The 13,535-nt window shown below is 44.7% G+C and overlaps 2 protein-coding genes across 2 annotated transcripts in view; one reads left to right on the forward strand and one right to left on the reverse strand.

The window, feature by feature from the left end:
- The window catches only part of adamtsl3 (ADAMTS-like 3), a gene marked incomplete at both ends in the record, with an annotated part of 420,411 nt that overhangs the window by 352,967 nt on the left and 53,909 nt on the right, over positions 1–13,535 (reverse strand). The gene's annotated exons all lie outside the window — the stretch shown is intronic.
- Positions 293–4,770, forward strand: LOC308287987 (tyrosine--tRNA ligase, mitochondrial-like; the record flags this gene model as incomplete). The annotated part of the gene is made up of 3 exons (XM_080729338.1): positions 293–439; positions 2,550–2,649; positions 3,281–4,770. The coding sequence occupies 3 exons, from the start codon at positions 293–295 to the stop codon at positions 4,768–4,770; spliced, it is 1,737 nt and encodes a 578-aa protein (XP_080585464.1).

Here is a 13,535-nt window from a genome sequence, read left to right on the forward strand (position 1 = left end):
GCTTGCCCAGGCGTCTCTGTCTTTCATGTGCAGTATATGAGCCTGTTCAGCCCAAAACTACAGTATTTATTAAACCATAATATTCAACAAAAGAGCTGGATACAGGACATTTAGGATAACACTTTGAGAGTTGTTTTGGAGTTTATGAACATATTTTTGATAAGGTTAATACTGAACAGTTTTCTTTTTTCAAATTTTCTTCTCCTCTCATAGCAAGCTTATTGTATGCTGACGCCATGTTCCAGAGAAGATCATGCAGGCGTTAGCAGCACATCGCTGGACTCCATGCGCCATGGTTCTGACCCACAATGGCGACACTAAAGAGTTTGAGATACTCACAGGTGACCTCCGGGGTGGTACCCGGGTACCAGGTGACCTCCGGAGTGGTACCCGGGCCCCCTCCCTGTTTATTATGACCATGGACCTGTTTCGAGGACGAGTCAGCGGGTACATCCCATCATGATCATGACTATGCAGTTGGCACTGCACTGGTCCCAGGGGGGTCCCCAAATTATTTTGGGGGGTCCCCAGATAATTAACTTAATGTGCAACATTGTTTTCTCACTCAACAGTAAAAAAAAAAGAAACAACATAAGGTTTAAGTGTATAGAGGGTTTATGCACATTTCTAAAGTGACAATTTAAAGACTTTGTAAAACATTGGCCAAATTGTCAAATATTAGAGGCAGATATTGTGAAAATAGCCGATCTACATGCTCACAACGCCTCGCAAGATCTGCTATTTTCATAATAGAACTGTGTTATGCAAACTCTTAGTGCTTGTCGGGGTGGGGGGGTCCCCAGTTCAAATATGGTTATTTTGGGGGTCGCGTCCTGAAAAGGTTGAGAACCACTGGTCTAAGACAGTGGTTCTCAACCTTTTCAGGCCGCGACCCCCAAAATATCTTGCGAGGCGTTGTGAGCATGTAGATCGGCTATTTTCACCATTTCTGCCTCTAATATTTGACAATTTGGCCAATGTTTTACAATGTCCTTAAATTGTCACTTTAGAAATGTGCATTTATCCTCTCTTAAACTTTATGTTGTTGTTTTTTTACCGTTGAGTGAGAAAACAATGTTGCACATTAAGTTAATCATCTGGGGACCCCCCAAAATAATTTGGGGACCCCTCTGGGGGTCCCGACCCACAGGTTGAGAACCAGTGGTCTAAGACACAGCAGAGAAGAATGGAAGGGAACTACTACTGCCAGTATAGGGAGTGCGGGAAGATTTGCCTCAAGCTCAATGTCAAGAAAACAAAGTAATGTCATTACAAACACAGAGGACAGAACCATCGCTCCTGCCAATATTCGAGGTAGTGAAATATTTCGGAACGGGAACTGAATGTCCGAAGGGTGATTGCCCGGAATGCCTTGTGCGGGATGAGGAGAGCTAGTGTGGAAATCTGATATGTGAGATGACCTCAAGAGACAGCTGTTTGTGGCTACAGCAGAACCAGTGCTGCTGTATGGAGCCCAGACACTATTGCCGCTCTGACACTACAACAATAAATGGCCCCGGCATTTAAACCAAAGGAAATTTCATTCAAAAGACTACACTAAATCAAAAGACTACACTAAATCAAAAGACTACACTAAATCAAAAGACTACACTAAATCAAAAGACTACACTAAATCAAAAGACTACACTAAATCAAAATTTTCTGTCAAAATTAACAGTGCAAAGGAGGACCACGTCTGAAAAGTGGACCTCAACGGGGGCCTCCCGCCACGCGGGTTACAGACAGGGTCAGAGAGAGAAGGATGAGGCTGGCTGGGCTTAACCAGGGGCGTCAATTGGGTATGGCAGGGGTATGCAGCTGCCATACCCTGGGTCCAGGGGGGGAAATAAAAGTTACTTTTAAATATAAATCCATGAATGTCTCTTTGTCTATCTGCGCTGGTTATTATGTTGTTAAATTACAGTAAAATAACTACAAATGCAAAATGTAACAAAATGGTCACTTTAACTATTCTCCACACTTCTCCCCATCTTGACAAAATGTTATATTCCCAGGTTCCGCAGGTCAGCTGCACAGGTGCAATGAATTATTGTTAATTGTGGCCCGTTTACTAACATGCCACGTTTAGCATGTTATATATCCATATCCAGCCCAAGAAACCGTAGAAACCTGGGTAAAAAAACAGCCAAAATTCTTTTTTTTTTCAGACATTGTGAAAATAGCCGATCTACATGCTCACAACGCCTCGCAGCGCGAGGCGTTGTGAGCATGTAGATCTGCTATTTTCACAATATCACCGTGTTATCCAAAATGTAATGCCTCTTATCCATGAGGACTCCCATCTTTGCCATACCCTAGCCTTTGCTGAACTGACGCCACTGCCCTTAACTCACGGCGATCCCAGTGATACTTTGGGAGCCACCTCAAGGCACCACTTACGTTGACACACAGCGGTGACAGTGTGACAGTGTGACAGTGTGACAGTGTGACAGTGTGACAGTGTGACAATGTGACAGTGTGACAGTGTGACAGTGTGACAGTGTGACAATGTGACAGTGTGACAGTGTGACAGTGTGACAGTGTGACAGTGTGACAGTGGACCCAGCGACACTGCAGAGTTCCCCAACCTGATGTTGGATAGGAAGGAGCAGGTCTCCAGCAGACCAGTGGTGGATAAAGCACTCAGATGTTTTAGTTAAAGTAGGGCTGTCATCTAAAGGGGTACTGTCACTTTAAAACGTTTTAGTTAATATGTTTATGATGTCATCGTGAGAATGCGCAATTATAAGCCAGTCAAATGAATTGACTGTACTTAAGACTACTTACTATACCGGTCAGCTGTTGTTGGGTGGCGAGGGGCAGATAACACTGTGACATGAGTTTCAGACTATTTCAGACTGTTTTCAGAGAGACCACGTGACCTGTATCATACATATACTATTATAATTTTGGGGCGTGTCAGTGGGCATTTAAGTAAAAGTATCAATACTACAATATAGAAACTACAATGTACGAAAGTAATGGCATCAAAATATACTTAAAGTACCAAAAGTCAAAGTACAAAATGTTTAAGTTGGACAAAATATGGCCATATTTTCCCAAATATGGATATGACTGGCGTCTGACATCATACTGACGTCATAGACCACATGAGGCACAATATGTCCATATATGGGCATTCCCAGATGTGTGCTTAATATTGATGACATCAGAGATCTCCATATATGGGCATATAAAAGGGACAAGGATTGGTATTGACGACATCAGGGAATCGGATGTCATCAAGACATCAGATCACGCCTCTCTGGTGTGGTCCCAGTATCCAACATGGCCGCCTCCATGGTGCAGCAGGGCTGTCGCTCTGCCCTGTGGCAGCATGGACCTTTATCACGTGTCCTCCTGAAGAACACAACATGCCGGCTTAGGCTTTTACCTCCTTCTCCCCGGTCCAACCTGCACCACTCCGCCTCTGCACACAGCGGCCTGCTGGCCTCTCTGTACAGACGAGGCGTCCTCATAGGCTGTTTCCCGGAAAACGCAGGACGAGAGCAGCTGCCCAAGCTGCTGGAGTCTGGCTCTCAGACGGTGTACTGCGGCTTCGACCCCACGGCGGACAGCCTGCACGTGGGCAACCTGCTGACCCTCGTCGGCCTCCTCCACTTCCGCAGCGCGGGGCACCACGTCCTGGCCGTGCTGGGCGGGGCCACCGCCCAGATCGGGGACCCCAGCGGCAAGAGCGAGGGCGAAAGGGAGCGGCTGTCCCCGGAGCTGGTGCAGGAGAACGCCAACAGCATCGGGGAGAGCATCCACAGGGTCTTCACCAACCATGAGCTGCTGTTCCACCACCACGACAGCAGCAGCAGACCGCTGGGCACCGCCACGGTGCTCGACAACCTCAGCTGGTACAAGGAGTGGAATGTGGTGTCCTTCCTGGCGGAGGCCGGCAGACACTTCAGGATGGGGACCATGCTCAGCAGGCACAGCGTCCAGTCCAGACTGAAGACTCCGGAGGGGATGAGTCTGACAGAGTTCACCTACCAGTGCTTCCAGGCCTACGACTTCCACCACCTCAACTGGGTGCACGGCTGCAAGGTCCAGCTGGGAGGCACCGACCAGCTGGGCAACCTGATGTCCGGCCACGACTTCATCCAAAGAGTGAGCGGCGAGGAGGTGTACGGGCTGACGACGCCCCTGGTGACCAGCTCTGTCGGGGACAAGCTGGGGCAGACGGCGGGCAACGCCGTGTGGCTCAACAGAGACAGGACCACTCCCTTTGAGCTCTACCAGTTCTTTCTCAGGCTGCCCGATGCCGACGTCGAGTGGTACTTGTTGTTGTTCACCTTCCTGCCTCTGGGGGAGGTGGACAGAGTGATGGAGCAGCAGAAGGAGGAGCCCGGCAAGTGGCTGGCCCACAAACGGCTGGCCGCCGAGGTCACCAAGCTGGTGCACGGCAAGGAAGGCCTGGAGAACGCTAAGAGATGCACCAAAGCTCTGTACCACGGCAGCGTGGAGGCTCTGGAGCAGATGAGTGACGGTGAGCTCCGGGAGCTCTTCAGGGAGGCTCCCTTCCATGAGATGCTGCTGGAGCCGAGCACCACCGTGCTGGACGCCTGTCGCACCATCAGCGCCATCCCAGACGGACCCAGAGGCTACCGCATGGTGTCAGATGGAGCAGTGTGGATCAACCACAGTCGCACAGACAAGCCAGAGCAGGTGCTGGTCCCAAAAGTCCACATCCTATCCAATGGACTCTCTCTTCTCAGGGTGGGCAAGAGGAACTATTACATCATCAAGTGGCTTCAGCTCTGAGATGTCCCGTCGACACGCAAGCGGCTGTTTTTTTAATATGACGATACACACTCCGGAAACGTTAGGGTTCATTATGGTTTGCTGCTACCAAGATCCAAAGATTCACAAAAGGAAGCCTATTCCAAAGACACACCTTGAGGAATGTTGAAAAGAAAGGATTATCTGGGCACTTCAAAATAGAAAACCTAGGTGAATTGCTGGAGTAGTCTCCATCCATCCATTTTCAACCGCTTATCCAGAATCGGGTCGCAGTGGTAACAGTTCCAACAGGGAGTTCCCTATCCTGAGCAACTTCCTCCACTCCTTCCGGGAATTTACAGAGGTGTTCCAAGGCCAGTGTGGAGATATAATACTTCCATCTGGTCTTTGGTCTGCCACGGGGTCTCCTCCCTGTGCATTGAGGACCTTCCTAGGAAGGCGCTCGGGAGGCATCCGTACTAGATGCCCGAAACACCAAAGCTGACGACTTCCAAGTGAAGGAGTAGCGGTTCTACTCAAAGTCTCTCTCACCCTATCTAAGGGAGATACAGTACCAGCCACCCAGCCTGAGAAAACTAATTTTGTCCGCTTGTACCGGAGACCTTATACTTTTGGTCATGACCGACACTTCATGACCATAGGTGAGAATAGGAACGAAGATTGCTCGGAAGACAGAGAGCTTTGACTTACGGCTCAATTAGTGTCAGTCTATTTAAGCAACTTCCTGTTCTATGTTCATTCTAGATGTTTAGCTGTTACTACTGGTTGTGCAGCTGTACCGGTATGTGTTAAAAAATCCCTCCACCTCCCCGTCCTCCTCCTTGTAAATGTAGTTACTCATGTTATATATATTGTTTACAGATTGTTCTGTGTTCTATGGATTATGATGTGATCTCTTAAATCATGCAACTGAAGGTTCAATGTTATGTGCATGTAATCCGTATATCATGCTTTGCTTTGGGGGATTGTGATATATCAGATCATGTCTCATGTTCGAGCAGATCATTTGATTATCACAGCAGAGCTACATCGCCAAACTAAGATGCAATATCATTGCATATCTGATTATATCATTGCAATAAATGGTATGGTTAATCTTAATTGGTGTCGTTCATCCTGAGCTGAAACATATAAAATTCTCAGAGACTCCCAACGAAGGCAGATCACTTATGAAAGAGAAGTGCTTTTAAGATGGCTGTTCAACCTTGATGAACACAATACCCAACATGACATTAAAATAATGACTTTTTAAATCAAGTTGTCAGTTCCTTTAAAAGACAATATGACATGGGTTTAGCTAAGGGCATGAATAATGGCCCAGTGCAGAAATGCCTGTGTCTGTGTTTCCTCTTGAACAGTTTCCCTCTCTTGAGGCTCAATAGAGAAAAACAACGACCAAGGTTATCTGTTGAGAAAACGAGATAATCCCAGCTCTCTGTTGGCGGTCGACAGCAAGATAAAACATAAATGATTTAAAAACAAATACATTATTTCAGTTTCAAACTAAAAACCCTGAAGCGTTTCATGGCTTACAGAGTGCTGGGAGGGGGGGCATATATTTCTCTTTTAGAACCCATTGCCGCCTGGGATGAAGCGTACAGTCAGCGCTAATTAAATCATACAGGAGAAAATACACACAAGGAAGTGAGGGGGAAAAAGAAGAGAGGGAAAAGGGGGAGGGCAAAAATAACAGAACACAAAAATAATCTTCGGGAGGAAGGGATCGTTCATTCTAATTACGGAGCATTCCACTCTGAAATGAGGAAGGCAGGGCGCTGGAACAACAGAGGGAGAGAGAGGAAAAGAGAGACTGTGAAAAAGAGAAAGAGAGAGAGAGAGAAAGAGAGAGAGAGGGAGAGAGGGAGAGTGATAAGAGAGTGATAATGAGAAAGCGTGAACAAAGTACCAGCACTTTCCTTCAATCTCTAGGCACATTTTCCACGCATGCACCCAGGGACGGGCTGGCCATTGGGAGAAGCGGGACAACTCCCGAACGGCCGGTTCATTCCCGGCCGGTCCAGGCTGTCCATTAGGAAAAAATAAAAAAATAAAAATGTCTGCCTTTGTTCCACTTTGGGGGCTGGGCGGCCAACAAAGTAAATCGCCACTGTCGGGCAGAAACCTTGTATCTCCAAGTTTCAAATTTGTACATTTTTTCGCAAAGCAAAGCCCTGCTTCATCATACAAGGCCGTCGCACAAAAGTAGTGAAAACAGCAGATCTACAAGCACACAACGCCTCGCGGTGCGAGGCCTTGTGTGCTTGTATATCGGCTGTTTTCACTAGTTTAAATCATTTTTAAAATGATAAATACAAAACAAACGGTTTTGGACACACAAGGTTTCCACCCGACAATGACGCAATATAACTCATGTAATTGGCCCACTGGCTTGTCACTTTGTCACAAATCTTTGAGTAGCAGCAGCGCTATAGAGAGAGATCTCTCTCTATAGCGCGCAATGAGGGCCTCTCCAACTCTTTTTCCCGGTCCCTGCATGATGCACCCAGATCTGAACTGTATGTGGGCTGATGTGTGGCTGTTGGACCATAAAGAGAGCTGTGTGTGTGTGTGTGTGTGTGTGTGTGTGTGTGTGTGTGTGTGTGTGTGTGTGTGTGTGTGTGTGTGTGTGTGTGTGTGTGTGTGTGTGTGTGTGTGTGTGTGTGTGTGTGTGTGGAGGAGGTGGTCTCACCCTGACAGAAAGGATTTAGTAGGGTCAAGTGTAAGGTTTCTCTTTTGGTCTGGGTCTGGCAGAGTGATCAGGTAGCCCCCCCAGGTAGACACTGACCCCCCCCCCCCTTCTACGCAAGTGTGGTCCAGTAAGTATAATGAGAATGTAATCGCTGCCAAGTTAGCCACATTAACTCTCCTACTGCCAGATCATTTATTTATTTATTGGGTCTGGCGCCATCAAAAAGCGGCTTACCTTTGCGACGTTATAGTAGATAGACAGACAGACATTTATTTATTTATTTTTATTTTTTTGGGTTGTGCAATAGTGCACTTTGGTCTGCCAGGCAGCAGAGGGCGGCGTCATGCGAGAATGAATGTGAATTTGCCTGTTATGTGTTGAAGAAGAAGAAGACCAGTCACTGGCCACAGAGCCTCAGAGCCAGAGGAAATCAACAAGGAAGTGAATTGTTCTCCGTTGATCTAACGCATAATGGATTTTTTACACCATCACCGCGGAAAATGTGTTTACAGTAGACGGCCGCACGACCCCTCATCAGCTTACAGTCATCAGACGAACGAACCGAACGAGCGCCGTATTGGCGGAGAGGTCTTGCGAAATCGGGCGAACGTGAACGTTCAAAGCGTTGGGAGAGTTAAAGGACCTACACCATGAATTTTCACTTTTTCTATTTTAAAACCTTTTTTTGGTGTCCCACTGGCACCTTCTATCCTTACAAAGTCCTATTTCTGACAAGTGTGTCTTTCTCTGGTTTTGGGAAGACAGAGATGAGAAGCTCTCAGAACAGTGCTGTTCTGAGAATTGACGCGTGTGACGTCACACACGTTTCTGTTTAAAAAAAAATATATATATATATATATATATATTTTTTTTTTTTTCAAAAAAATTTTTTTTTCAAAAAAAATTTTTTTTCTTTGGAAAAACCCCACTAGATGCGCCACTGAGCAAACAGAGGCCGTTTTTGGTATTGCAGCTGGAGAGCCTCATTATAGTAGAGCTAGAACAAACAAAGGAATGGTCAGAGTGTTTGTTGAGGGTTAAAACCTGTCTAAGACTCAATTTTGAGCATATATTTATACAAAAAATATAGTTTTAAAAGCATGGTGTAGGCCCTTTAACATCTTGGCACTCTGGTTCACACAGGTACAGGCAGGAGCGTCACAAGGGGGGAGGAAAGTGGGGACTGAGTTACTAGGGCCCCAAGGTGGAGGGGCCCTAGCAACTTTAGCTATTGACAAATAGCAGATCTACAAGCTAGCAGCGCGGCACTCGAGCTTGTAGATCTACTATTTTTGAAAAGTCATGAAAATGTGTGCAAATCTTTGAATATATGTATTTGTTTTACTTTGTAACTCAAATTTTGCTTGTGGGGGGTGGTCCCTGGAACTAAATATTTTGAGATGGAGGTCCAGGTGGCCAAATACATATCATCTCGGGGGGTCCTCGACATGAAAAAGTTTGAGCACCACTGACATGGAAACATAGGTTTCCTGCACACATTTTCACAATTTTTCAAAAATAGCAGATCTACAAGCTCGCAGTGCGGCACTCGGTGCTGCGCTGTGAGCTTGTATATCTGCTATTTTTCAATAGTCAACATTCATGGGGGGCCCGCAGTGAATCCTTGTACCCAGGGCCCAGAATTTGGTGTGACGCCCCTGGGTACACGCATATACTGTAGTAGAGTACCCATACACACACACAGCAGCTGAATAACGTCGTAAATCAGTCTGCGTCCATCCCGTTACCGCTTGTGAGATTCCGCAGCGAGCGAGAAGACATTGTGCTATTTTCTGTTCGTTCTTTTTTTTTTCTCTCTTTCCCATACGCTTTTATTTCTTTCAAACAAAATTGTCTTTCTCGATGACTGAGAAATCACTCGCGGGGTGCTGAGCGGGAAGTGTGTTGTGGTCGATAACATCACATGTGCTTGATACATCAATACATTTCTTCTCAAATCAACATGATGACAGATGAACGCACACGCGCAAACGCGCGCGTGCGCACACTAGGGTTGTTCGATTAATCGATTTTTAATCGTAACCCGGTTTTTTTCCTTTGGAAGATTTAAAAAAATGGAAATCGTAAAATCGATTTTCACTTTAATTAGGGAAATTCTTACTCATTGGAGCCTTGCACGCGCAAAAAGTACACAGCCCCGTCCTCCTAAAGCAGGACGACAAGGTCCGACACCAAATTAATACTACTTTCTATCTGATGTGTAATTTCTTTGATGCGCGTTTAGCGCACGTCAGACTGAGCAGAGTTCACCACCGCTCACTCGCGATGGTTCAAGCAGCAAACAGAACAAAACGCTGCTGAGCTGGTAAACTTACTTACTTGTTGTAGTTTGAAAGAAGCTTATTAATTCTGTGTTACCCACCTACTGACTGTAGTCTACTCCTAGTCCTACTGTCCCTGTCACTGTGTTAATTTTGCGTCGGGAAGCGAAGCGCTTCGCCTCCGTTTACAATCAGTCAACATCTCCGTGCATGAGTGGTGCAGGGCAGGGGCGTAGCCAGGAATTACATTTTGGTAGGCGAAATGCCTACCAAAATGCCTCACCAGCCTCCAAGAGCTGGCTTGTTTTGGCTGTTTTGTCACTCACTATTGATAATGAAACACTAAGGACGCTAAGTTGTATGTGATTGTTGCACAACTAAAGTTATTATTATTAATACCCTTATTGTTTTATTGCATTTTGCTATTTGGCTATATAAAAAAAATCAAAAAATGAAACAATAATGAAAAAAAAATCATTTCCTTGCATTTTTTAAATGAAAACAAAATAGTTGAAACAATGTATTATTCTTTTAACAAAAAATCGAAATCGAAATCGAAAATCGGGATTTCAGAGAAAATAATCGAGATTTTATTTTTTGGCCATATCGAACAACCCTAGCGCACACGCACACGCACACACACACACACACACACACACACACACACACACACACACACACACACACACACACACACAGGATACCATTCTCCAGCAATGAAAGGCGGATGCATGGTAGGCTGGGAACACATCAGGAGCAAACCGAAGCTCTTGACTAGCAGATAAATAAAAAAAGAAACCCAGCAAACACTCCCATCCACACTTTTAAAGCAAAATAAATAAATCCAAGCTTTTTTCCATTAGTGTTTCTCGAGCTGTGGACTTTTAAGAGCCCCATGAGAGGCTCAGTGGCCTCTCACAGAACCAGAATTAGGGGGTTCAATTCCCCCTTGGGTCCACCCATGCTAAAAATGCTCTCACTGTACTGTAAAGGTACTTTGGATAAAAGCGTGCACTGGGTTGATATATGCCCTTAGCGTTTTTCCCTCTTCTATGTGCTGTACAGAGCTGAGAGGTGTAGTGGTCCCATGTACACAGCAAACGCCTGTGTTCGTTTAAATCTGGAGTGTAAAAATGTAACCTTAACACTCCAGTATATTACTGGGTACTTCATGGGGAGAATATGACATTAATGCTGCAAGGGTTAGCTTAAACCCATTCAGAACGGGTACACAGTATTGTATCATTATTTTATGCTTTATCTATTGAAAAATAGCAGATATACAAGCTCACAGCGCGGCACTGAGTGCCGCGCTGCGAGCTTGTAGATCTGCTATTTTTGAAAAATGGTGAAAATTCGAATTTTGACCCGATTCTATAAGTGTCTTTTGAATCCTTCTAAGATTTTTTGAAAAACCCTATGTTTCTATGTCAGCAATCTGGCTAGCCAAGGTCAAAGAAAAGGTCCTTTTCTCTTAACTGGAGCTCAGTTAGTCTGTTCTTGAGAGACTACTGTGTCAGTGGTTCTCAAACCTTTTCATGTGAAGGACCCCCAAAATGATACGTATTTGGCCACGGACCCGCATCTCAAAATATTTAGTTCCAGGGACCCCCCCAGAAGCAAAATTTGAGTTACAAACGTTCGCTTTAAAAATACATATATTCAAAGATTTGCACACATTTCCACGACTTTTTCAAAAATAGCAGATCTACAAGCTCGCAGCATCTGCTATTTTTCAAAGGTTAAAGCATTCAATAATTCTAGGCCTAAATGGGTTTAAATTCCATTTGGGCCAAAATGTGTGCACTCATTGTTAGGCACAAATGGTATATTTTTCATTCAAGTTTCATTATATTATTATCATTTAAGTGCAGCACATTAGGTCCAGTTTCCCCCAATGGATATAATGGTTATTTCAAGAGAGAACTACACTCAACTGCTGGAAAAATGGGACAACGAAGCAAACGCACAGATATTTCGGTATCCATCGGAAACAGGTCTATCTGGCCGAGGAAGCACATTTACCATAATGTTTAAAATGCAATTAGTGGAACCCCCAAGGAGTACTCTGGAACTGCCAAGAGGACATTCACAGAAGAAGAATTTATATCATGCTTTTTTCCCCATGGGTACAGCATGTATTTGTCAGAGTAATTACACTGCCTTCTCTAAAAGATATGAATTAATTAAAGCAATTTGAAGAAAATTCATGTTTGGGCCATCTGGGAACAGTCAAGAAACCGTACTCCCCAACCAGGTCTTTTAACCCATTTAGGCCTAGAATCATTGAATGCTTTAGCTATTGAAAAATAGCAGATATACAAGCTCACAGCGCGGCACCGAGTGCCGCGCTGCGAGCTTGTAGATCTGCTATTTTTTGAAAAAGTTGTGAAAATGTGTGCAAATCTTTGAATATATGTATTTTTAAAGCGAACGTTTGTAACTCAAATTTTGCGTCTGGGTGGTCCCTGGAACTAGATATTTTGAGATGGGGGTCCGTGGCCAAATACATATCATTTTGGGGGTCCTTCACGTAAAAACGTTTGAGAACCACTGACATAGTAGACTGAGCTCCAGTTAAGTGAAAAGGACCTTTTCTTTGACGATGGCTGGCCAGATTGCTGACATAGAAACAAAGGTTTTTCAAAAAACCTTAAGGATTCAAAAGACACTTATATAATCGGGTCAAAATTCAAATTTTCACTTTTTTTCAAAAGTAGCAGATCTACAAGCTCGCAGTGCGGCACTCGGTGCCGCGCTGTGAGCTTGTATATCTGCAATTGTTCAATGGTTAAAGCACAAAATAATAATACGCTATAATGTGTACCCGTTTTGAAAGGGTTAACCTTCCGCAGGCAATGAAAGATATTTCACAGGGGTAGCCTATATTTGGTCAGTTTTCCATAAAACACTGCATAATGACTCTTCTTAATGGAACTCGATGCCACTGTTCATCACTTGCGCTCCAAAAGTGTCAGCACCAATGCCTACTTCTGAGAGACTGCCATCATGGAAACTAAACTTTGGACGTGTTCAAAGTGGCGCGCAGACAGATACACTACTGGCTCACATTAAGGCTATGCGGGCCTGCATTATTAAATGCTGGTAAATGTTCGCTCGTGTCACGGGGTTGTGTAAGGTTGATGTAAGCTGTGGTAACGCTGGGTTGTGTCGAGTCAAACCTCAGTCTCTCCGCACTGGAATAGCAATAGCTTTCTCTGGAATAGCCTCCCGTTTTCAAATCAGACATCTTTTTTTTTTTTTTTTTTTTTCTTCTTTTTTTTTGGCAGGGCTTGGAACACAGATTGGCCTCGGCTGTTTTCTCCCACTTGATAGAAAAAAATGAATCACAAGGTAACTGTCCTATCTGTGTGGCTGACTGAAGAAAAACACAAGGACAATTGAACTAGGTTGCCTTCTGTCATTACAATACACTGGTGCTGCCAACATGGAACTGCTGTTGAGAAGAAGTGTTTTACCTGTTACATTTAGACAGTAAGACCCTCGGTGTTAGTTTAACTCCAACAGTGATTTTAGGTCAATTTTCATGCTGTCAGTTACATTAACAGATGACTTTGCTTGTGCGGTATGTTTAGAGCCGTGTCAATGAAAGTTAAAACTGCTAAAACCCACTAGCCTTGACTTGAAACTAAATACTGCAGCTTATTTTGCGTCGAGCTCTCAAAAGGTGCCAAAGTTTTATCGTTACCACATAAACAAATGGGAAACCAGAAAACAAACAGAATGTCTTAACAGATGGTCGAGCGAGGGGACAGCCCTATGCAAACTCCACCAAACTACTTCTGTTAGAACGT

This window comes from Nannobrachium achirus (genome assembly GCF_963921795.1).
Source record: "Nannobrachium achirus genome assembly, chromosome: 7".
Classification (NCBI taxonomy): Eukaryota; Metazoa; Chordata; class Actinopteri; order Myctophiformes; family Myctophidae; genus Nannobrachium; species Nannobrachium achirus.